The 25,393-nt window shown below is 42.3% G+C and overlaps 1 protein-coding gene across 1 annotated transcript; it reads right to left on the bottom strand.

Moving 5' to 3' along the window:
• Positions 1 to 10,149: 10,149 nt before the first annotated feature.
• On the bottom strand, positions 10,150 to 15,871 carry dusp6 (dual specificity phosphatase 6). The gene is made up of 3 exons (XM_007570318.2): positions 14,746 to 15,871; positions 14,111 to 14,551; positions 10,150 to 11,774 (listed from the first exon to the last, which is right to left on the bottom strand). The coding sequence occupies exons 1-3, from the start codon at positions 15,146 to 15,148 to the stop codon at positions 11,461 to 11,463; spliced, it is 1,158 nt and encodes a 385-aa protein (XP_007570380.1). The 5' UTR covers positions 15,149 to 15,871; the 3' UTR covers positions 10,150 to 11,460.
• Positions 15,872 to 25,393: the final 9,522 nt, after the last annotated feature.

The raw sequence follows: 25,393 nt of genomic DNA, 5'->3' as shown, positions 1-25,393 counted from the left end.
CTGATTATATTTCTGTATTTAAGATTGATTGAGAAATGTACTGAGCCAGCAAAAGTTTAGAAAGTGCTTCATAAGAATGTGATCCAGTATATTTGGAAGTGGAAACAGATGTGCATATATCCCAGCTTTTGCATTAAAGACTCTAAATTATTTCCACAAATATGAGTCCCAATAACAGCTCACAGTCATTTCTCTCTTTCTCTTCACACTCGGTTGAGTGTGGGTGTTTTAAAGAGCAAGGTCAGACTCTGATCATTTCTATCACTGGTCTTTATGTGTTCTTTTCTTCCTTATTCAGTAATGGCTCATGGGTAAATGTGAAAGCTGTGTTGCCATCAAATGCTGCTATGTGGATAACAAAGCTGCACCGATTCAAAGGCGTCTATTTTTACAGCCTTTTCTCTAAATGAGGACAGCATAAAAAAGCAAAGGTACGGAGGTGGTCAGAATGGATGAAAACAGAGGCAAGGCCTGAACCAAAACATCCCTCAATGAGAAAAATTGTTAATGTGCCAATAAACAACTTTTATAAGTCACCATTCCTTATATCTAATACATTTTAGGTGTAATATGTTTGTGCTAATGTACATTTCTTTACCTTGACTAACTCAGGTTTTTGTTTTTGCTAAGAATTTTGGGTGCATAAAGAAACTGCCATTCAAAATTTACTAGCAACATTTTCTTTTTTCCAATTCTATTCAGTTCATACAAGTGCAGCTCCAAAACTTGAAATATTGTAAAAAAGTTTAATATTTTCATCACTCATTTTAGAAAGTGAACTCATATAATACTTGGATTCACTACGTATATAACAAAAACATTCCAAGCCGTTAGATCTTACTATTTCTATGATTATGGCTTACAGATACTTACAATCCAAAATTCTGATTTTCAAAAAAGTTCAATATTATGTCAAAAAGATATTCTTAAAAAAATCTCAGGTTTCTGAAACGTATCCTTACAGCTGCTGCATCTGTGCGTGGCTGGGGTTTCCTTTCCCTGGAGTCAATGTGTCAGTGTGGCAGTACTGCTGCTACCTGCAGCGTACCAGAGAGCAGCGCCACATGAAGAGGTGACTGACAGCGCTAAGGCCCGCCTCTTGGCTCTGATTGGTTGTTTCTTGTTAGCACTGGGAAGCACTGAAGGCAGAGGAGCTTGAGTTTTTTCCACAAATTATCTGTCTCATACCATAGTGTGACTACAACTTCAACAAAAACATTTTATAAAAGTCACCTACTGCACCTTTAAGGCCTGACATTGTAACGTATTGTTCCAACTACTGGGTTTTATTATTATATGTCATATTTCATTGTGGTTTTGTGATTATTGCCCAGCATTTGATGCCGTTGCAAACTGTTTTTTAATGCACTTTATAAATAAACTGGCATTTGACATTGACACAAACAAACAATCTGACACTTTGGTTGCAATTAGTCATGAATGTCAACAGTTTTTCTAAGTAGTAGTGGAACACATTGACAGAGTTTTACGTGTATTTTAGTTGCTGTCAGTGACCCGGTGGTTTTGTCTGTTGATCCCCAAATAGATTGTGAAATGTGTTGGAATCTTAACGTGATGAAGCTCAACTTCCTCCCACTGTTTCCCTTATTAGCCCCCCTCGTCACACATGTTCTGTTGCTGAAGTGGTACTGGTGTGTCAGCAGTATTACTCATCTATGTACAGAGTACAGTGGGCAGCCAGGCCTGACACTGCCTTAATCACTTGCTTTCCCTTCCTGTTCCTCAACATGTCAGTAGTCTGTCGTGGGCGGACACTGATTACAGGAAGCAACATGGCCGAACTGAAGGGAAGAAAGACAAGGAAAACCACCATCAGGTTATTAAAGGCGTCTTATTGCGGGACAAGTTCAAAATATTGGAAATCATCAAGTCTTAGTCACATTTGGTTTGAAATAGGTAAAAACCAAAGCAACCCCATCATATCAACTTTAATAAACACAACAGTGGATCATCAATATTGATCTGATCTGTGCCAGAACCCCTGCTCTTTCTGAAAGTCTGCCTTCAGGGCATGGTCACAACATGACTCCTCTATCAACCCAACGTTTTCACCAATGTAACACTGAGAAGTAGCTCCTATAATGAGCTCAGCAGATGCTCACTTCCACCAGGTGTTTGCTAATTGCTGCTGGCTAGTCTGAAGGAGCTGAGTGGAGGAAGGATGCTCTGTGAAGCGGAAACGAGGATGCTCCAAGGCGGAGCTGTGTCTAAAAGGCGGGGTTAGGTTCACCCAGGCCTTTTTCTCAGCTGTATGGTTGCCATGGGAGATTAAAGGATTTCTCAAACATGTAGGAAATAATCTAAGCAACAGTTCAGGTATATTTTTGACGAGGGAATAATATTATAACATGATGTAAATCTCAAAATATCTGTGTGATGCTAGATTAATTAAAATAAAGAATATTAGATAACAAATCAAAAAACAAAAAAACAAAACAAAGAAGGGTGTTCCCATTTATTTTTAGAAAGATTTAAAGGTAACATTCAGGACATGAAGTTGTTTTCACACCTGATAGCCCAGGTAGATTTGAAACATTTGCTACATTTTCAGCTGTAGTGCTTTTCACTTTCACATTGCGCTGTGTCAAACCAACTAAACCCTTTGAAAATATATCTGGAACTTGACTTTTCAAAACACTTTTTGCTTTATGAAACCTTCACCATATTTGAGAAAATAAATTTAATAAAAAAGGAAGTTAATTTTTCCAAAATTCCTGTTAAAACTTCAGCCTCATCTTGCTCTTATGACATCCCAACTCTGCTGGCTGTTTCGAGTCTAAATTTTCCACCATATCTGCCTTGTTTCTCGTCACACTGGGCATGCGTTCAACACATCAGAAAGTGTAAACACTGCTCTGAATAGAGAAGTGAAAAACAAAATCTGCAGCAGTTACAGTAAGTGTCTGATAGCAGGTCTGAGCGTGTAGGCGGAATGCGATGTTCGCTCGCTTTGTCTCATTCTCTGTATTTTCTCTCTCTTTTTTTCTTAAAACCCGCTCTTCAATAATACTATTTATAAACCTGTAGAGCTGACTGCAAGGGCCCGATGGAGAAAGCGCTGATGATTCACGACTGTTAGGACATCACCTTTTGTCAACACACTCCCCATTTCTATAACTGTTTCTCTCTCTTTATTTCCTCCTCCTCCATCTTTCTTTTATCTGCACTGCAGTAATAGAAAGATTACTGAACATTCTTTAGGTGCAGGTTGAATGGCACAGAAGGACACGCTGACTCGAGGACTATGAAGGAGCCGAAGATAGTTTCTGAAGGACAAGGTTTCATAAGTTTCTAGTATGACTCACGATTTTCTTCAAAATGAAACAGAGTGAAGCAGCAGCACTGGCTATTTCATCCAGGCAAAGGGATCACAGCTATTTTTATTTTAGCTATAATTTACTTGGAACAGATTTTTAGTACAGTTTAGAAGATTTCTTAAAACTCTGATCAACATATGCCTGAAAAAAATCTGAAGACTTTCATAGAAATGTAGTCTCTGAGTTTAAGATACAATGCCAGTGGAGTTCAGCAAACTGTATGACTTTGCAGGTGTGATGTTAGGAAGGAAAAGTTTTCCTTTTCTCTTTTGCACGTCAACCAGTCTGAGACCCAAAAACATCAACGATGGGGACAATGATCACAATGAGTAAATTACAAAAATCTTCCAGAAAAATATTATTTGGAGCATCAACTAGCAGCACTCTAATGGTGAGTTTACACTAAGAGCGTTACGCTCGTCAAATTGCTGCTGGCTACTCTGAAGGAGTGTTGGAGGGGAGTTGTGGGGGTGGGCTGCTTGTGAGGCTCTGTGAGGCTGAAGCTCAGAAATTGCAGCTCAGAGGAGGAGCTTCGTCCTCAAAGGCGGAGCTAGATCCAACGAGGCATTTTGCTCAGCTGAATGGTTGAATGGTGATTTAAAGGATTTCTCAAACATGCATGAAAGAATCAAAGCAACACTTCAGACATGTTTGAGATGAGGAAATAACATTATAGCACTAATGTAGCGATTAAAATAGTTGATTTCACTTGATATTGCCCCTTAAAAGTAGGTCGAACTAACTTTTATTTTGAATAGTAAGCAATATTTTTGAATTATATTAAATCATTTGGGAAAAGTAGAAGCTAAATGTTAGCTGCTAGCAGACGCCACCTGATGTATTGTGGCTAATAATGTAAAGCGTATGGTTTCCGTCAACATTCCTCCCTGTTGTTAGTATCAGTGCTGGTGTCACTGGGATCTCTGAAGCCGCCCACGCTCTCTGGAAGAATGTCTGGAGTAGGGGTGAAGTCAGACTGAGGAGCCTTGTTCTGGGGCTCGGTGTGCTGCTCTTCTGCTCCATATGAGAGTGTGTTCCTGTGTGAAACAGTATAATAATGTGCTCTGTGTCACAGGCTTTTCAGCCCACGCAGTTTCCATGGTAAGGCCGTTTTGTTCCTCTGTTGTAATTACAATCCTGCTGAAACTGTTCCTCTGGAACACTCTGACATTTTAGCCAAAACCTTCAACTTGATCCTGGAAAAGGATGGGAAGGTGAAGGTATCTGTTCAGAAGTGTCTCCTTCTTCAATGTCAACAAAGAGAACAGACTGACTGCATGTAAATTTGTAACGAGATTCTAACTGTAGAAGTTGTTGTAAAAAAGTAAGCTATTTCCTGGTTCTCAGCTAGCCTGTACTCCTATTCAATTCTTTAAAGCTGCAATGTGTAACTTGAGTAAAAGAAAAATGTTTTTTACATATTTAGTACAACTGTCACCATGTTGTCATATGAGACAGATAATCTGTGAAAAGATCAATCTCTTCCATCTGCCTCAGCTACTATTGCAGTCTGAAGAAATCCTGACCAAAAACAACCAATCAGAGCCAGGGGTGGGTCTTATCGCTGTCAATCATGCTCATGTACTCACTGCTCAATGTGCTAATGACAGAGAAACAACCTCCCGTTATAGGAAAACCGTTTATCGGTCATCAATGGAGGCTATGCTAACTTGTGTTACTTTACAGTTGACTTTTTTCCTTCTGGCTTTTAAAGTCAGAAGGAAAAATGGAAATAAAGAGGTCAAAAAGTATGAAGAGAGAGAAATTAAATGTGAAAGTGTGATGGTGTAAGGATTAAATGAGACTACAGATGATTGTGTAATACACAGCAAAGTGTCTGCCTGAATATGAGGGAGTATCTTAGCCTTCTTTGTCTGTGTGTTCTGAAAGTGAAATCACACTCACTTGTGCGTGTGTGTGTGTGTGTGTGTGTGTGTGTGTGTGTGTGTGTGTGTGTGTGGGGGGGTTTGGAACCTGTAAGATGATCCATGGGGGCAACAGGAAATTACTAGGGAAAATGAGGGGGAAGCAATGTGACATGAGACAGCTGGGTGGGGGGTTGATGGAAGGATGGATGGAGGAGGGAAGGATGAAGGGGTGGAGGGCGCTGTCAACACGCTGTCACTGCAGGGTGAGAGGGACAGGAGCCGTTAGCAGAGGATTAGCTGGCACGCCGAGTTTAGCTCCACAACCGCAAGATGAGAGTCTTTAGTTTCTCAGCCAGAAATCCAGTGGAAAGTGGGGCAGCAAGGTTGCATACTTGACCACACAGCCGGATGTCATTCATGAAATGGAGAGAACGTTTTCAACATGGGTGGTGGTAAAAAAAAAGAGCCTATTCATCCTACATATCAAAAAGAAACGAAAAAAAAAAAAAATTATTATATGCACTTGGTAGAATGTATTGGTCTCAAAGATATCCCACGCTTTGCTTTGAAAAAAAAAAGGATTCTAAACAATTTGGCAAGATGGCCGCTCCAAATGGAAGGTGTAAAAGCTGCATTTTGCATTACAAATGTGCGCTGAACTTTTCCACCAATCTTAAAAGAAACAAACTTTTTGCAATTGTGGGGTTTCTATTAAATAAAAAAAAAAAACAATTAAAATCAAAAGTGAATATGTTTCTTCACACAATAAATCGTTAAAAAACATGATGCCATCATCCTCCTTCAACTTCCTGTCGTCTTCTTCATCTTTCCTGTCAGTAGTAACATCCAGCTATTGTTCACGTGACTCGAGTGACGTGAAAATGTGTTTCCATTGCAGTTTTGCGAAACATACTAATCCTCATAGAGTGAGTATGTTTTATTTGAACTGTAAGAGATATTTCTAATGTCAGCCACATAGACAAAATGTGACTCCTGTCCCATCATTAACCCGACCGCAAGTCTTGTGTTGCCATTTAACTTGGCAGCCCTCACTGTGACCCAGTCATATGCATTTCCAAATCCCTTTATGGCCCGGCTTATCACAGGGTCACCATGAAGGTGCTGAAGGGGCCCACCGAGACCATCCACACCCCTGTCCAAAATTAGCCCTGGTCATTTCCTGTGCCCTCTAATCCCTGGGATTTAAAGCCACGCAACGCCGAGCTATACAAACAGGAAGAAAAACCACGAGACCCTCCGGCGTGTTCGCATACCTCTCATATCCAGGGCTTCATCTGTCAGTCGCAGTCCTGCCGTGACATCATTGCAGCCTCTTTCTGAGAACAGGATGGTTGGTTGCAGTCGGGTTGAAATTTGATTGATGATAACCAGGTTGTTCAGGACACATGTGCTTTCGCTCTTAACCTCACAGGCTTGGTCACTGCAGGAGTCTTAGATTCCGTATTTATCAGGGTAGCGTCATTGAGGAGAGTGTTCCTTGTTGGAGGCTGGGGCACTCTGCTACTACAAGTCATGGTGGATGGATTTCATATGTCACAGCTGTGGTTTTGCAAATCTGTGGATTGCTCTGTTAATTAAAAGTCAAGCTGCTAAGAGGTTATAGGCTACATTAGCACAAATCAGAACCCATCTCTACCTAGCTGATTAGCTACAGTGGCAGCAGGAGACAATGCCAGACTGGTGCTCTGGGCTGGAGAGTATTAATGGGGCACTTAGGTGTGTCAACAAAAATTGATTGGTTAATTTTAACAAGTTTGTGATGTAAGTGTTGCTTCTGTACTTTAAATGATTGAACTGAACAAAACACAGACCTTTGCTAACACTGGGAATGACTCCTGATTAGATTTTCCACTGACTTCAAGTCTTGTCAACTAAAAACTTTTGCATCCAGATGGGAGCATCAAAATTGATGTAAATAATGTAAAAGTTTTGATCCATCCTGCCTTCTATCAATGATTCAGGCTGCTGTTGGTGTAAAAGTTTGAGGTACATTTTCTTGACACACTGTGGGTCTCCTGCTGCCAAGTGAGAATTAATTAAATGCCACAGCCTACTCGTCTATTCCCCCTTCCCCCCCATGGCCCATCCCACAGAACTTATAATAAGAGCTTACACTTACTTCACTAAAGTGCTTAAAAAGTAACACTTTCTTTTGATGAGAATCTTAAGATCTCAACATATTACATATACTAAAGAGTCATTTTCTCTTTACTGAGCAATCCATCAGGAAATGTAAATTTTTTAAGCCTTTTCTCTAGTCTTCTCCAACATTTTCATTTTTAACCATAAAAGAGCATGTTACCAGTGACTTTGACATAATTGATTTATTTTATTAATTTAAAAAAATCTTTTGCAAGAGAATCCTGGCCAAGACTGGTATAATAAAGACCAAACGGGAAGGACCGCTGGGATTTTGCTCCTGACAGTAAAGGCCGTTAATGGATGGTGTTCTTGACATGTTGGGCACATTGCTGCCTAGCAATACCACCAATAAAAGTTAAATATTACATAGTCAGAGTACTGGTTCTCTCCAGGTTCCCATGCTCAATGTTTGACAATGTAAATCAACCAGGAATTGCTTTATATCAGCTATGCGGTAGATGGTGACATTATCATTCACCATGTAGAACAGTTTCATAACTATGCCATAAATCTGACTCTGTTTATAGAGCGGCTTTTGTGGCACTATGGTGGTTGTATGGATAATGGTTTCAGTTTTTGGTCAAATGCTGCGTCAAACAACCCTTTGTGTTTGTGAAATAAAATCCATAGGTCATCAAGTGACTGAGAACTATAACTATGGATCAGTGGAAGCAGCAGGAGGAAACTGTCACCTAGATGAAGTTGGCATCAAGGGAAAGAATTGGTACCACTTGAGATAGATGAGATTTTTAATAAATAATTCCTGTCAGAATTTTTGTATGCATGATATACACTGGACTTTTCAATGATGTTACAATTGTAATTCTTGTAAATCCATACATTGTTTGTTACTGTGGCTCCTCGGTTTTGTTTTGCTCTCTCTACAGGTCTAGAGCCAGACTTTCAGGGAGCTGACCTGTGTTCTCTGTGATTCCTTCTTTCCTCTACTGCTATCTCATTTCCCTTTAAACCTTTTCCCAACCAACCAACCACATGAGGTACAGTATATTGGAGTTTGAGGTTTTGACAGGATAAAATACAAAATTACCTATACTTTTTGCTCACACAACTTGTTACTTCTTTCTCTCCCTTTGGCTCTGACACAATTGGGTAAGAAGACTTTTGTTCACTCTACTCGCTTATCCTGGAACTTTAAACAAGAAACTTTCAAACTGACTGAATTTCTCTCATTTAGTCACATCTGAATGTCCGGTGGACTCAAATGTGCAATATTTGTCTCATTTTCAGCTGCTACGGTTCTCTTTCACACCTCGCTGTGTCAAAATGATCCAAATTGAAAAACCTCCCTTTATCAGTGATAGTGCTGCGCTGAAGGAAACGACACAAAAATCTTTGCAGAAGAAATTGGGCACAACTTTCCATCCATCCATTTTCTTACACCCTTGTCCCTTGTGGGGTTGGGAGGGGTACCTGTGCCCATCTCCAGCGACTGTTTAGGGCGAGAGGCGGGTCGCCAGTCCATCGCAGGGCGCACAACGTTCCTTCTTCTCAAAATGTAAACAAATATGGAGTGGCATCAGATTTTAGTAGTTAATTGATTTCACTTTTGTCGTTGGTAAATAAAAAAATAAAAGACCACACAAGCCATTTCTCCGCAAATACAACCAGCACAAACCCAGCACACACACTGGTTTATTCTGGTTGTGTTTACCCAAAATTCCCTGCACTATAGTCTCCGGTTAGCTTGGTATTCACATTCAAACCACACTAAGATCAAGGTTTTTAGGTGGACTACAGCTCACTTTTTGGAGCTAAATTACGCCTTCGCTCCAAACAAACCGGACTTTCCTCGCAAACCAACTAGAGTTCGATTAAAGTGAACTAAACATGGCTGATGTAAATACAGAACTAGTGTTTTTACAACCAAACTAAAAAAAATTAATGAATTCAATAACATGTACCAAGGTTTTTAAAGCTTGTCATTTCCTTTTAACAGTGTAACTTTTTGTGCTGCATTTGTTCCTGCCTCTTGACCAGGACTCCCTTGAAAAAGCAAAATAAGGTTTTTAATCTCAACGGCATTCCATCCTGCTAAAATGAAGAAGAAGAAAAAAAAAAGTTCAAAGCCCTGCATACACACACTGCAGTCATGTTTGGAAATGTGAAGCACGTGCAGCGACGCGAGACGGGTGACTGCTGGTGTGAGAATGCAATCTCCTCGCCTGCACCGTGAATATCATCTTATCCAGACGCTCCAGGTCATCGCAGGTACACGCCGCAGCTCTCGCTATCGAATAACACAACATCTAGGTACTTTGTGCTCCCTTTCACGGCTGAACGCGCTTGGCCCTGCCCTTCAGGAGGAGGTGAACTCACAGCGAACCGGCACCTGGAAAAACCAGATCAACTCAAATCACTTTGCACCTGTTCAGCAGCTCTGTGGGGTTTCTTTTCTTCTTTTTTTTGTTGTGTGTGTGTTAGTCTGTTTGTTTTCTTTTTTTTTTTTGTTGCCACAAAAGAACAGGGTGTTCACATCGACATGTCATGTGACAGGACATGCTTCTTCCGGAGCTGGGGAAGAAACAAAACAAAACAAAAAAAACAAACAGAAAGTGTCTCAAGCGTCGCATTTAATGGAAAGCTGGAGCCTGATGGAGGGCCTCGTGATTCGCTGCAACTGTTTGTGTTGTCGTGACCGGGCCTGCTGGTTAACACTCAGTCGTGAGGAAACACTTACATAAACGTGTGAGTGTGGAGCAGACGAAACACCAACAAGCATGTTAGTGGAAGAAGAAAAAAAAAGCAGAAGAGACAGAAACTATAGACAAAATAGCAATTTATTAATAACTTATCTTTCCTTTACATTCAGAACAGAGGAGCATGGTGGAGGGCAAGGGGAGGCAGGCGGAGGCCACCAACATGGCAACATCCTCCTGGAACAGGGTTTTTTTTTTCCTTTCTTATTTTAAGCAAAGAGAGTTTCACTTCTCTCATCCTGACAAATTCATAACTGCATTTCAAAGAGTTTTCCCTGAAGAAGCTTTGAACACCCATCAGATTGAACCACCCGGACCACGCACACTGGGTGGGCCCTCACGCAGCTCTAGCTAACTAAAAAGAAAAATCTGGCAAATTTAATCAGGGTCTTGGATGATTCTAAGATAGACAAAGCAGAAAAAAAATTAATTCTCTTGAGGATAAAGTGAAGCAAACCCTGTGAGAGTAAGTAAGGCAAACGACAACAGCTGTTTTGTGAGAGGGAGAGTGCAAAAGAAAATCCCCAAAAAACAAAAAAGGCCGGCTGGCTGAATTGATACATAAAGCAAATATAAAGTATATAAATATATTACAAATGTACACATTTCTGCACAATTCTTGGAAAGTCTATTGATTTTTGGCATAATTAACGTAAGAATAATGATCAATATGCGCTTGGTTTGCTTACACAAAACTAGAATATGAAACAAATTCCTCAGTACCCACTTCCAAAGGTACATACTCTCTCTTACATTTAAGGTATGAACACAATGTACAGTATAAATGTTTGAAAAGTGTAAAAATCAGTCCAGTACATGGGGTGGCCTTCGAAAGCTCGGATGCTTCTACCCCACACAGGCCAGTCTTCACAGAAGATGAAGGGGGCAATGCGCCCACAAGTCATGGGGGACGACCCCCAAAACAAACATAGAAAAGTTTTCTGTCCAGTTTGAACAATCGTGTCTCTTTGGCACACCAGCCTAGAATCTGTGAAGCAGAACGTACAGCTCTCCAGGTCACCGTTCACTTTCCTCGGATACAAGAAAAACAGGAAATACCACAAGAGTCCAACAGAAATATGATTGTAGAAAGTCTTTAAATGAGTCTGTTGCCTTAACTGTCCGTCCTCATTCAGACAGCAGCAGGTGTGTACTGGCCAGGCTGCTCTGGCAACTCCAGTAAGCACGCTCAGCAGCTGTCGAGCCCCCTCCAATAAAAACCATCTGCATCGTCCAGAGCCAGGTCCGCACGCCAGATGATGGAGAAACGAGAAATTTTTTGCAACTTTTTCAACAAGTAGAGGAGAATTCAGGGTGGTAGCCTTACATTCCCCCCCAACCCTCAGCGACAAGGAGGCACTGATGTTTGGAACCTCACGTGGACTGCAGGGGGTCCAGCTGGAAGACGTTGTGGTTGGTGGGGGTGGTGAAGTACAGCTGCTGACTCGGCGGCGCCATGCGGTTGTCGCACGGGCTCTTCAGGCCTAGCGTGCGCTCAAAGTCCAGGAGCTGGCCCATGAAGTTGAAGTTGGGGGAGATGTTGGACTTCTTCATCTTGACGATGTCATAGGCGTCGTTCATGGACAGGTTGAGCTTCTGCATCAGGTAGGCCACGGTCACGGTCACTGAGCGGCTGATGCCGGCCAAGCAGTGGACCAGGACGCCACACTTCTGACCCCGAGCTTCATCTGGTTACAAGGGAAAAAGAAGAGGCATTTTGGTCAATGTCTTGTGAACTACTCAAAACCAAACCAAACCACCAGTACGATATCTTGAACTGCCATTGCCATTGCTATCTCAATGTATGCAACTATTGCAATTGCGAGGAATTATTTGGATGCAAAATTAGTTGGGTGACTAGCTAGATTTTCTTAACATCTTACAGTTCAGTGGTTCAAACTGTTGGGTGTTCTACTTTTTCTGGACAATGACACTGATGATGTACAAAAGCTGTTATCTACCCTTTGAGACGCACCCAGCACAACATGTAATAAAGATCCACACTGTGTTTACAAGATGGCCCACATCCAAGAATGGAAAAGTTCTTAATCCCCGACTATCTGTCAGCAGCACCTATCAACAACTGGGAGTTGCCAGAGAGAAGCAGAATCAACGTTTTCCCTTGTTTTGTCCTGGAATAGCCGGCTGGGAAATTGACTATTACAGTCTATTAAAGCATTCTTCTGCTCGCCCAGGGTTGGTGTGACAATGGTGCCATTTGAGCGTGTAAATGTAAGAGTCATGAGGGCACCCTGTCAAGGCAAACAGGATGTCAACAGGCCCTGTAAATGGCTCCTTTTGTTATGCGGAGGAAGAAGAGGAATAGGGAGGGGGGGTAGGGCTGATGCCATGTCCTAGATTACTTTCAATGCCACTTCCTTCCTGTTGTGCTCGAATTACCACCCTCCCTTTACCCTCCCTCCCCCTCTTGCCTATTCTCCTGTTTCAACGCTGCTCTTTGTACTGCAATTACACAAGCCCCAGGACAACAGATAGGCCAGAACGTCTCCCATTGAAGTCAAATCATTTTGTACACAGTGCATTTTAGCCATTGCGCCATCAGAGGCACATTCGCGCTTCAACACAGTGGATTTAATCTGTGTGTTCCTGCCTGATAAAGTCACAGTTGAGGACACCTCATCTAATCTCAATTGCCCAATATGAGCCTAAAAACCTCCAGAGAGTGATAAGACGTTCCACAGTGATAGGATTATGCTGCCTTACGATCAATTTCTACTTCCTCTGATGAGTTTATATCTATTTTGAATAATCAATTGTTCTTCTTTTGCTGTTTTTTCCATGTTGTTTATCAAATGTGAGAATTGTCTTTTTCCCTCCAATCTCTATGGCTAGTTAAGTTTGGCTGTTCTTTGTCTTGAAATTAGGGATGGGTTGTTTACTGACAACAAGCTTTTCCAAGGTTTTAAAATGTAAACATTATGTTGAGTTTAAAGGCCTGTTTGGATACCATTTTTGATGCAAGTTTTTGCAATAATACTATAAAATACTGGTGTGTTTTTACTCATACCACCTCAACCCATCCCTTGTTAAAATGATGACTCTTTTAGCCTACAGTCCTAAGAGTTGTTCAAACAAGTGTCCTGAGAGACCGATGTGATTAGTCAATCTGATCAACCTCTGCCACTTTTCACACACTTTTGGACATCAATAAATGCCTTTTTTGCCATTGAAAAACAACTCCTTGTATAAACAGGATTCAAATAATCTTTCCTGTTTATTCAAATACTTTTGCTTATTGACAAAAGTTAGCTAGTAAATTAGGTAAATGATGTATGAGTTGTTTATTTCACCATTTGGCAACAGATTACTCTGCAACCTTGCCAACATGTTCTTTGGGAGAACCTCTGGTAAAACTGAGTGGCTTTTTTCTTTTCTGTCCCCCTAAAAAGAGTATATAGATTACAAGGGGACTTGCACTAATTATGTAGATTTTAATGTGTTTAAAAAAATGTCATAAAATTTTGGGCTTCAAGAAACAATATAACTGCATGTTGGGGGAAAAAAGAGTACTGTTGAGTGCACATTGTACAAAAACGAGTTTGCCTATCAAATATAGGCTTGTAAATATACAAGCCTGAAATAGCACCTCAATGCAAAAAATGTTGCAGGAGGTGAGGTCCCCGATGCTAATGTCAGCACCCAGTTCACATTTTTGATTTTTTTTTTCCCCCAAAGAAGTTACTTGAATATAAGGGATTCCTGAAACACTTGAAAGCTAAATGGAAAAAAATTACTTTACACTAATATGTTTTTTTTTAAAACCTAACTGACAGTCTGAAAAGAATACATATCTTTGTTGTTGAGCTCTTATTAGTAGCAAAAATATGTTTTTTGACTTGAAAAATGTTGATTATTTTTTCAGTGTGCAGTTTTCCATTCAAGTCGATTAATTGAGATTTATTACATTCCCTGCAATATATACTCGATTGAAGTTGTTTAACCGAGCCCCACCACCGGTATGTAAACAACCCGACAAGCCAGATGTCCGCCGGGATTAACCTACCGATAAAGCTGATGGCCTCCGGGAAGAACTGCGAGAGGTTCTGGCTCCAGTGATCGGAGATGGGGATCTGCTTGTACTTAAACTCCCCCGCGTTCTCGAACAGATTGGGCAGGTTGGGCGTCACGTTGAGGATGTACTTGATGCCGTACTCCTCCAGCACGTCCAGGTTCGTGGAGTCTTTGGCGCAGCCCAAGTAGAGGTGCGGCAGGATCTCCACGGGGAAGGAGGGCTGCGGGTTGGACAGCGGGCTGCCGTCCGAGTCCGTGGCGCTGCTCGGGTCGATGTCCGACTCGATGTCGGAGGAGTCCGAGCTGATGCGCAGGCCTCCGAGGCCCAGCACCTGGGCCGTGGTGGGAGAGCTGCTGCTGCTGCTGTTAGAGGAGCCGTCCAGGTTGGTTTCGCACAGGGCTGGAAACTCTGCCTGGAATTTGCTGAAGCCGCCTGGAGAAAAGGAGTCGCAATGAACACCAGCTTCAACTATTCATATTTGCATGTTTTGCACGCTTGCAAAAATGTAAAAACATGCACAAAAATTTCTATGCATTGAAAAACTTAGAGTTTCCCGGTGTTTACATAAACAAATCAGCACAACTGGGTGTGGATGAGTGTGGAAATGTGAATGAAGCTGAACTCACCCTCCAGGTAGAAAGCCTTGTACCCCTCGTCCTTCATCTTCCTCAGCAGCAGCCCCAACACCGACCCCCCGTCCACGTTCTCGTTCCACTCCCTGCTGTACTCGTCGTACAGCACGATGGTGTCCGTCTTGCAGCGGCGCACGAAGCTCTCGCGGTCCTCCCCGTCGGAGAGCAGCGAGCGCACGGGCAGGTTGCCCTTCTTGAGCCGGCGCAGCATCAGGCTCGGGATGGCCACGTTGATCGCCGTCTCGACGTGCGACGACTCGTACAGCTCCTGGGCCCGGCAGTCCATCACCAGCAGGCCGTCCCTGCGCGTCTCCAGCTGCTCCCGGAGCCAGCCCACCGTCTTGCTGATCGCCATTACCGAGTCGAGCTGGACGACGGGTTTCAGCTTGTCGAGCATTTATAAGCAGGAGTGCGAAACGCGGTTTTGAAGGGGGGAATAAGAGGGAAGTTTAGTGGTAAAAAGAAGATTTTTTTTTTGTCCAAACCGCTGTTCAATAGAATAAATGAATGTGATGTAAAAAGGAAAAAAAGTTTAAAAGAATAATAATATTCTCTCCACGCAGATATCCCTGCTTGACCTGCGTGCCTCTTGCGGAAAACGATCAGTTCGTTTTTCCTGACTGCGGGTTGTCTTCAGTGGCGCTCATTCATGCATCAGCCTGGAGAGCCCGAGTTATTTCTCAATGAGTCACAGCGGCCCTGCAGCGAGCCCGACGCTTCCTCTGCGCTTATATAACTCCACCGTCCGCGGCGCAGCAGCTTCCCCACTACCGTCTTTCTTTGCTGAGATCCAGTCTAAACTGCGGTTGATGTGGAGGAGCTGTGAGCATACGGTCAGCTCCAAGTCGCTTGGCGGATGCGGCTCTTTTCCCTTCCTTCCTTTCTCCTCTGCTGCTGCCTCAACTCGGTGTGAATAGACGCTGCTCTCACTCCGGGGCTGGCTGAGCTCTCTCTGCGGCGCTCGGCTGCTGAATGGCTACACACACCGAGCGTCCTCATTGGATACGCTGCGCCGGCCGACCAATCGGAGGAGGCTCAGCAGCGGTCGCCTTGGAAACGGGGGCCGGATGGAGCGGCCCGGTGTTGATGAATTGTTAATGAGTTTGTCATTCACAAAAACGGAGAGGAATTTCGGCTCCGGATGGAGCGAGTACAAACAAACAGCAGAACTGCAGGGAGGAAGGAGGGAAACGGGAGGGGGAGGGAGGGAAACGGGAGGGGGAGGGAGGGAGGCCCGAGTCTGCACCGAGAGGAGGAAGAAAGACTACAGAATAGTGCGGTCATTACAGTGGTAATGCAGGGCTACAGCCTTACCCCGACGAATCAGATTTTTTTTCCAGAGTTAACCAGACCGGTACAAAATAAATAAATAAATAAACTTTTATTTTTTATTTTATTTTATTTTTTTACAATTTTCACTTTCTGTGTCATTGCAGCCATTTGCTAAAAATAAAAACAGTTCATATTATTTCTTGTGCATGTACACTATCTTGACAGAAAAAAACCCCCACAAATGTAGAAATTTTTGCAAATTTATTTTAAAAGAGAAACTGAAATATCACACACCTCAAATTGTTATAGCCATACAGATTGCAGCTTTATGTTGCTGTTGTGTGCCGTTTCTGTTGCCTGTCTGGGACATGGACAGGTTTAAAAACAAAACATTAATCTGATTATCAAACAGTGAGACCAGCTCTGTAAAACCTTGACTTGGGGCAGATTGTTTGCTGATAATGGTGGAGTTTCAGAAAGAGCAGAAGTTTCTTCAAGAGACAGAGGCCCAATGTTGTTTAAGTCATATTTGATATATAACAAAGGAAGTTAACTTAAAACATATACTTGATTAGTGTCAAATAACTATGTTAACTTGGGAAATACATATACTGCCCCTTTAAGGAAATCTGTCCAACAACTGAGCCGTGAGTCAAATAGTACAATTATCTCACAAACAACAGAAAATTCCCAACAGAGTGGCTGAAAAAGAATCAAGATGCATTGAAATGCCGTAGAGGACTTCAGACCTGTTCAAAAATGAACAGCCCAAATCTCAATGAACTGAAACAATGTTAGAAAGAGTTGGCAAAAAATTACCATGACAATATGAGAGACTGACAAATCCATATACACAAACCCCAAAAAGAACAATTCAAGTAAGTGGCATGCTGCCAAACGTGTCTACATGTGACACAATCAATAGGTACTTACTCCCCCTCCCATTTTACATACATATTTCCATTTTAGCTTTGAATGGCAATGTGTGAGTGTGGAAAGTGAAGCAAACAAACAGTATAGGAACTAAATAAAGAATGAAGAAACGCAATCACCTGGACTTAGGTTTTTTAGTGACAGCTACAAAAATAAAAAAGTTGGACAAAATATGAACTAAGAGGCCAATTCTAAATGTTAAAAGTCTAAAACCAGCTCTGCCATAACCAGACACATTCAACGGTTTCTGAACGGAGGTGTGACTCCCGGCTGGAGGCTTAGCCATTCGTTAGCATATGAAGTGTGCAGCCGCTCCAGAGTTAACATTGGCCTCTGGCCCCCCTCTCGTTGCCCCCTCCACCTTCATCTCCTCAGGCATGACAGAAGTCGTTCTGAATGAAACCAAGCTGCTTCTATTCACCTTCAAATGAATTCTGGTCTCTCTCAGCCCCCATGGCTCCCGCTCACTCTCTGCCTTTCACTCTCATCTCTACCTTCTCCCTCCTCTCTGCTGCTCACCCTATTCTTCTACGTCTGCCAGTCTTGTTTTGCCCTCTGCCCCCTCGTTCTCGTCCTCTTTCATCTTTTGTTTCTCATCCCCACACCCTCACCACCCCCTGTCCTCTGAGCCTCTGCTGAGAAATCTGGTGCCTGAAAATTCACCATGGAAGTCTGATGCTGTCCAAATACAACACCTGCCATGTTGCATAGATCACTAGCTGCGTTTACCTTGAGCCATAAAATTGCACAAATTGAAAAATGTCAATTTTGAAAAATCTAGTTTTTTGCACTAGGTTGAGGTGCATTTTTTATAATAGATATATTTCACAAAAATTGCAACGGAAACACTTGTTTTGCATCACGTGAGTCACGTGATCAACAGCCGGATGTTACTACTGGTGAAAACGACAAAGAAGACGACAGAAAGTAGTTGGAGGATGATGGATTGTTTTTATGGGGGGAGGGGGGTATGGCTCCACCAGAGCTCCCACAGCATCACACAGTTCATAAAAAGTTGTGTTTCATTCCAACATGTTGAATCCATTGCTCTTCTGTAAAGTTGTTGACTACAATTTCCCCAAAACTCTGCATACAAAAACGCACCGGTCTGCCTCAGAACTCTTGGTGCTGACCGTGAAGAAACTTGTTCCCATCAGGGGATGTTTTGAATCTGCTATGACAACTGATGACTTTTTTCTATAGGGAAGTCTGGTTATGTGGCTCTGAGAAACATTCCCCATCAGCATGAGGCTAATCAGTTATTGTGGATAATATCAGGGGCCATAATTTAATATATTCCATGAGAATAATTGGAAACAGAGGATAATAAAAACTCTTCCATTATCTGGTAGCAACTCATTTTTACCGTGTGCTTGTGATCATTGATACATTTTTTGGAAAAGGCAAAACAAAAAAACACATATCACGTTCCGACTATGTGCTGCCGCGATGGTGATAGTTAAAAAAAATCTTTGCTCAGCGGTTTTAACAAAGCACATCTATTTTCACCGTGTACTTTTTGGCACATTGTTCTGCTTCCCGTGAACTCCCGATGTCTCTCACCCCGCGCCGCCCCCACCCCTCGTCACAGCACCAGCTGTGAAACAACTTGTCCAGAACAAAATCTCAAGCTGTGAAACGAATGTGTGAAGAGCAACTGAAAGAGTTCAAACCAAACATTTCCACCAATGTTACCTAAACATTTCCTAATGTAAAGATCAGTTGGTTTTACAAGAAGGTTGTGTGAAAAATTGGTGGGTAACTCGATTGGTTCTCATACCTTTGTGTTCTACTCTAAACTGAATTTATGATGTGAGGTCATACATTTAAAGGAATTCCTTTAGACTTTTTGCCACACAACACAAAGCAGTGCATCACTAACTGCATTTCCATTATGAATGTGCGCAAAACTTTGTCAATATTCCACTCAATAATATCAACTAAAAGAATCGGAAAAAAAATTCTCAATTGCTTTGTTTCCATTATTTAAGACTCGTAATTCGCTCATGAATAAGTTTAACAAGTATGCCGCACCATACTCCTCCTACCACTCTCGTCTTCTTTGTCTTTTAATGCTATTTTTTAAATTTCGTTGTACTTTCTTGCACATTGACACTAAAGGAATTCTGGTTCTGAATTACTTTATGTTTGGACATTGCTTTAATTCCACAGTCAGACTGTTCCGTAGTTCCACACCACATCCGGAATCGCAAAAACTTCTTCATGTGGCTCTATTCTTACAAGCTTTGAATTTGCATTTCCCTCTGAGATTAACAGAATCAACAGATTCTTCATACAGCTTTCCTTCCAGTTCCTAATTATGCACCACTTTGTGTTGGTTCATCAAAGAAAATCCCTGAGGGATGTGGTCAAAGTGTGACAAAAGTTGAAGTTAACAAATCTCTGCTGTTTTCATATGTTGTAGCCTCATATGAAGACCGTCTCTCCTTTAGTCCATCTTTTTCCATCACTGATCTGCCCCACACTTTACCCACAAAGAGCCCTTTGACCTCCCCGCCCCCCACCCTCTCTTGTCCTTGCTTCCTTGCTACCAGCTGCTCATTTCAGATGGGAAAAGCCTTTGTCCTCAAACAAAGACTCCCAAACATGCACTAATCATGGTCTGGAGCGAGGCCTTCCAGTGGAAGTGTGTGTGTGTGTGTGTCTGTGTCATGATGCACATGACACACACTCAGGAAGTGGATGTGGCTTCTCATGGTGTTCCTCGTCTGAGACAGACAGAGGCGGACAATAAGAGAGCGTCTGGATACGTGGACAGGTTTCAAAACACTAAAAGTCAGACACACGATGCACAGGAAGTCTGTGTTTGCACTTGAAAGAGGAACTAGGTATTAAATGTACTTGCAAGTCAAAAGAAGAAGGACAAGCGATGGCGCAACACCCGCGCTAAAGGCGCCAGGCAGAACCTGAGCCGGCTTTTTGGAAAAGTCACTTGGATCTGCAGGAACAATAAGCACACTCATAGACCGAAACACCGAATCAGAGTAATGAGAACACGACTGACCACTGCTTCAAGCTAATGACAGTTCAAGCTTTGAGTTTCCTTTTTACATCCTCACACCACTTTTGTATAAAAAGTACAGATGTGATGTAGTTTAAGACCTGGAATGTATTCACAAGCTGTCCTAACCCTAACAACCACCTGGCTGCCATGCTTTCTTCCTAATCCTATAGAAGAAGGTTTGGACTCACATGTGGCACCAGATCTTAGGATGACAAACGCTTTGCTGTCAAGCTGATATCAAATCAGACTAGGAGACTTGAATTAGGCTGTACTTCTGAATTAAAATGATTCTACATGGAAGGGGAAACTAAAATCCCTTCACCGTGATGTAAAGAGACTCTCTGTCGGTGGCAGCTGCTTCTGCTGAGGCCGTGACAAACAGTTATTAGTTTGAGGAGGTGATTACTTTTTCACATCGGCCCAGCAGCTTTGGATAGCTTCTACATGATGTAAATAAATTCATAATGTCCAAACTTCTTTGTGTTTGCTCAGATTAACTTTGTTTGGAAATCTTAATTATTAGTTTGATTTAAAAGAAAATAGAAAAATAAAAATCCCAAACACAACCATCAGGGGCAAACACTTTTTTATGCCACTGTATGCTTATGTAATGAATTCATTCATCATAATCATTTACAGGAATACATCATATTTGTATAAATACTTACAATATTGCAGTATTGTAAGTATACATCAGAATCGAATTACCTAAAGAAGTACGTACCATGATCTCAGTTTTAAAGGGACAGCATGCGTTTTTCAGGCACATCATGCCATTTTATAGCATAACCAAGTAGCTACGTTACCTTCAATTGTTATGAAAATGCTGCATACCTCAAATATGACTTTAAAGAAATTTGACTTCATAATTTAGTGCCTTGAAATTGGACCTTTGTCTCTTTAAGAAACTCTTGCTCTTCTTGAAACTCCGTGTTCAGGAAGTCATTACAACATGTCTCCTCTATAAACCGCTTAGCAGTGCTTTTATAAGTGTTGCGCTGAGAAGTAGCTCCTATAATGAGCTCAGCAGATGCTCAGTTCCACCAGGTGTTTGCTAATTGCTGCTGGCTAGTCTGAAGGAGCTGACTGGGGGCCTTGTGAGGGGGAAGTTCGGAAGAGTGGAAAATGGAGCTCCGAGGAGGAACTACGTCTCGAAGCCGGTGTTAGGTCCACTCAAGCATTTTGGACAGTTGAATGGTTGCCATGGAGATTAAAGGATTTGCCAAACATGCATGAAAGAACGAAGGCAACACTGCAGGTTTTCAAAAATGTTAATTCTATATAACGCTGCCCCTTTAAGCATTTAAAGGAGACAAGGAGACAGAAAGAGAGAAATTATTTAAAGTCTTGAATCAACAGGAACAAAGCAGAAGCAGCTTCTACATAACAAGTGCATGGATGCTTCTTTATCACATCGATTTTATCTGGCAGGGCACCACAGCAACACACACTCAGCAGCACCGGTCCCGTGACGGCTCATTCCTTAGCCTCGGGTTTTCGTTTGGAGGTCAGCGCACAGACACGTGCGGAAACAGAAAGCAGAATGTCCATGTTGGGATTGTTGTACCGTGAACCTACAAACTGATTGAAGGAGAAGCACGCAAACACACACACGCACACGCACACACACACACACACACACACGTGTAAGCTCTCATTTCCAGGGAACCTGCTTCAAGTTTGTTTTGTGACAACACCAGACACACACCCACGCACACACACAAACCAGACTCGGCTCTGTAGAGACAATGGCGGCTCCAGTGTTATCACGTCCATCGCTTTGTCTCTGCTCTGGATCTGCTCACTGTGAGCCTGCCACTGTATCTGTGTGTGTGGGAGACCTGGAGCAGACAGGAGGGGTCAGGGGCCGCTGTGACGGCTCACTCAGCTTCATTAAAGCGCCACACAGGCATTCTTCATCTGTGTGACACCCACTAAGAGGACTTCCCCTTCCTCACAGAGTCTCTGTGAGGAAGACTCTGTGACAGTCCACATTCCTCCCACACACACACACACACACACACACACACACACACGCACGCACGCACGCACGTACGCACACACGCACATGCACACATGTCTCTGTTCATACTCTTTTAAGTATGTTTAACTCTCAGGATGTCATTGTTAACATCTAGTCATCTGAAAAGTCCTTCCTTGATGGGTCTTGCAGTCATTGGTCAAAAGGCAGGGAACACACTCGACTGGTCTCCAGTCTATCATATGTGACACTGAGACACACAGGACCAGCAACCAGCAACATACACTCATAACCAAGGACAATTTAGAGTATTCAATTAAGAGTCAAGTTTTTGGACTGGGGAAGGAAGCCAGAGCATCCAGAGAAAAGCCTCCCATGCATGGAGAGAATTTGCAAACACCATGTGTTAAGACACCATGCTGGGATTCAAAATCAAGACCTTCTTGTTGCAAGATAGTAGTCTCAACTGCATTCCTGGAGGGCCAGAGTCCTGCAACTTTTAGATGTGTTCCTTGTCCTACACACTTGAATTTATTGGTGAAACTGCCTCACCATCATGCAGTCAACCTCTACAGAGCTCTGCTAATGAGTGCGTACAGGTGTGTTGAAGCAGAGAGACATCTAAAAGGTGCAGGACAACCGGACGTTGAAGAATGTAGTTTGAGACCCCAACATTCTCTTGTCCAACTGACTCTGCATCCACCAGGACACAGAAGACAGAGTTAATGTCTGAGAGTAAAGTGGTGTAAAATGAAAAAAGTGGATCAGACAGTAACAGTTAACCCAACCGAAACTGCTTCACGTATCTTGTTGTTACTATCCAGCAGGTTCACACAGAAAAGTCATTTCCTTTTTGAATAATTAAGGGCTTTACTTTAAACTGCCCCAAAAACAAACATGACAACCGTTTAAAAGTAGCGCTTTCGCAAGTCTATGACAAAGACTGTTGTTTGACAGGCAACAGGTAGCGACGCCAACAACAATCCTCAACATGTTTTGGTAACAGAGGCGTGTCGACCCATCACTCAGTGTTGTTATAAAACAGAATCGGATGTTTGGAATGTGAACAATGATCCTCCTGAGTTACATAATCCCATTCGCAGGCCGCCTTGGAAATGTCTGAGAAAAGTTTTTACTGCATCGAGGGGCTGATTTCAGAGACCGGCTCAACAGGTCCAAAAAGACAACTTCAGTACCTGCAGTTGAGAATATTTTCCATGAGACGTTTAGAGGATGCATCCCATTTGAAACTATGTTCTCAGCAAACTGGTGAATAACTAATAACTGACATGGAAGAGCAGAAGAGGGAAATGCCAAAGTGTTTATCCGAACAAAGCGAACAGAGAATTCCTGCCGTCTTGCACTTTCAAATTCCGAGGCGAGTGAAAACAGGAAGCGTCACACTGACGGGCGTCCTTAGAGAGCAGCTCCGCAAACAAACAGAAGCACATGAGTCCGAGCCTGAAGAAAACAGGAAACGCTGGTGGGAGGACATGGATGGAGACAGTTTCACAATGATGGGGCCCCATCGTTGTGCCTCAGTGTTGTTAGTAGTTCCATTCATTTCTGTTAGGATATTTTTACTCTGCACAGCTACAGCAACCAGGACTGTAGCAATAAACACATTTTGCTGCACAAAAACTTAAGCTATCGTGATAAATGATAATATTGTTGTTTCAAAACCATTTTCAAGTAATGGTATAATAATGCAGGAACACATTCTGAAAGATTAATGAACTTTCAGTTCCAATGGGCATTTAACACTGGAACTGGAAGACATTTTGAATATCCAAAATAAATACAAAAAACAATATAAACAATAACAACAGATAAAATGAGTAACAAAGTCTCATTAACAGAATTGTCTTTAAAAACAGGGACTAGTTGAGGCCAATAAATCACCCTGGAGAATTTTATCGTCCATATTTTGGTAGAAAGAGAGAAAAAAGAGAAAAATGATAAATCATCAAAAATAATTTATTAAGTTTGCTTTAATTTATCATGCAATTATTTGATTAATTGGTTAACTATTGAACTAAAAGCATTTCTTTAAATAACGCAACAGTTTGAAACACTTTTTTATGTTTTGGATCTTTAATGATATACAAGCTTCATTAAATAAATTGTTGGTTGAGTAGTTAAAATAAAAAAAAGAACATTTTAGCAAAAAGTTTGGAGACTTTTGCACACTGTCATGTGGATGCAGAGTGAAGGAAATGAAGTGGTGAAAGGTGGAGCATTCTGCAGCACAAACAATGTTCAACAGCAGTGTGAGGTCATTGTATTAGTCTCTAGGCTTCCTGAAAAACATTCAGGAAGACATAAACACAGGAACACTGTTGCTGAAGGGCTTGTCTCTTAAATCCCAAGAGTGCCAAAACATCCTCCCTGAAAGCTCTGACATACTGACAGGACTGTATTGGTGTTTTTATGACTTCCTGTTTGTGTGTTTGGAATGAGCAAAATTCTTCTTAAACAGAAGGTTGAAGACTCATTAAACCCAGCTGGTTCTGGTAAATATACTCCTGATCTAACGCTCACTATGTAATCGCCCTTTAATTTCTACTGAAACACTGAGATGTTCCCAAAAAATTGACAATTTGTCGTCGACCAAACCTACTTGCGGAGGATTTTCTTGATGTAAAAGCCGTGAGAACAAACATTCAGCTCCTTAACATGGCAGTGATCTGCTCTCCTTGAAAACCCTCAACGAGGAAAGCAGTCCAGGCGTGCATGTTCAGGCACAACCCTTTTACTCGGCTGCAGCTGTTTCGGTCCTGCATGCCAACAGACACATGCAATCACCCATGTTTGGGGTCTGGAGCTCCCCATGCGAGGAGGGCTGAAGAATTAAAGGAATGTGGTAAAGCGCTGGGAAAGGAAAGAGGCCCAGAAGCATCATGGGTAATGACACCCCTCTTCCAGGGGCCGGAGATGATGGGATATCAAGCAGGATGAGGGTAATTATGTAGTTGGTTGTTGGAGATTTGCTGGCTGTTGTGTGAAGCGTGGAGGCCCCCCTTTGTAATTAAGCCACTATTGCAGTCATTACTATCGGCATCTGGTTGCTGGCATAAACCACAAGGAGCAAACGTCTATGAACTCTGGGTAGAGATAAAAGCTACTGCGTGTGTGGATGAATTCGTACAGAAATCTGCCTTGCAGATAACAACCAATGTTTAGAAAACCCCGACCTGGCTGGTACCAATCGAAAAGGACCAAAAGAACTCAACCCTAATGCCTGATTTGGGGCACTAGGGGAACATTAGTTTGGAGAGAAAGACTCTTAGTGAAAAGTTTTCAATGCTGGCTTTCACCAGAGATATTCTCAAGTCCTCCAAGCGCTGCCTGATCAGATCAGGTCAGGCTGAAGGATCTGATCTGATCAGATCCTTCTGACTGATCAGTCTCCTCATAACTCACCTGCTGCC

Source organism: Poecilia formosa, unplaced genomic scaffold (assembly GCF_000485575.1).
Source record: "Poecilia formosa unplaced genomic scaffold, Poecilia_formosa-5.1.2 Scaffold258, whole genome shotgun sequence".
Lineage (NCBI taxonomy): Eukaryota > Metazoa > Chordata > Actinopteri > Cyprinodontiformes > Poeciliidae > Poecilia > Poecilia formosa.
The sequence above is the reverse complement of the archived record's forward strand: the minus strand, read 5'-3'. Positions and strand labels throughout refer to the sequence as shown.

What these genes read in the sequence shown, in the direction of transcription:
- dusp6 (XM_007570318.2), bottom strand. Translation starts at nt 15,148, where the DNA reads ATGCTCGACAAGCTGAAACCCGTCGTCCAGCTCGACTCGGTAATGGCG. An exon ending in CAAGGCTTTCTACCTGGAGG is followed by an intron (nt 14,552 to 14,745) that starts GTGAGTTCAGCT and finishes CCTTTTCTCCAG; the next exon opens with GCGGCTTCAGCAAATTCCAG. An exon ending in GGAGGCCATCAGCTTTATCG is followed by an intron (nt 11,775 to 14,110) that starts GTAGGTTAATCC and finishes CCTTGTAACCAG; the next exon opens with ATGAAGCTCGGGGTCAGAAG.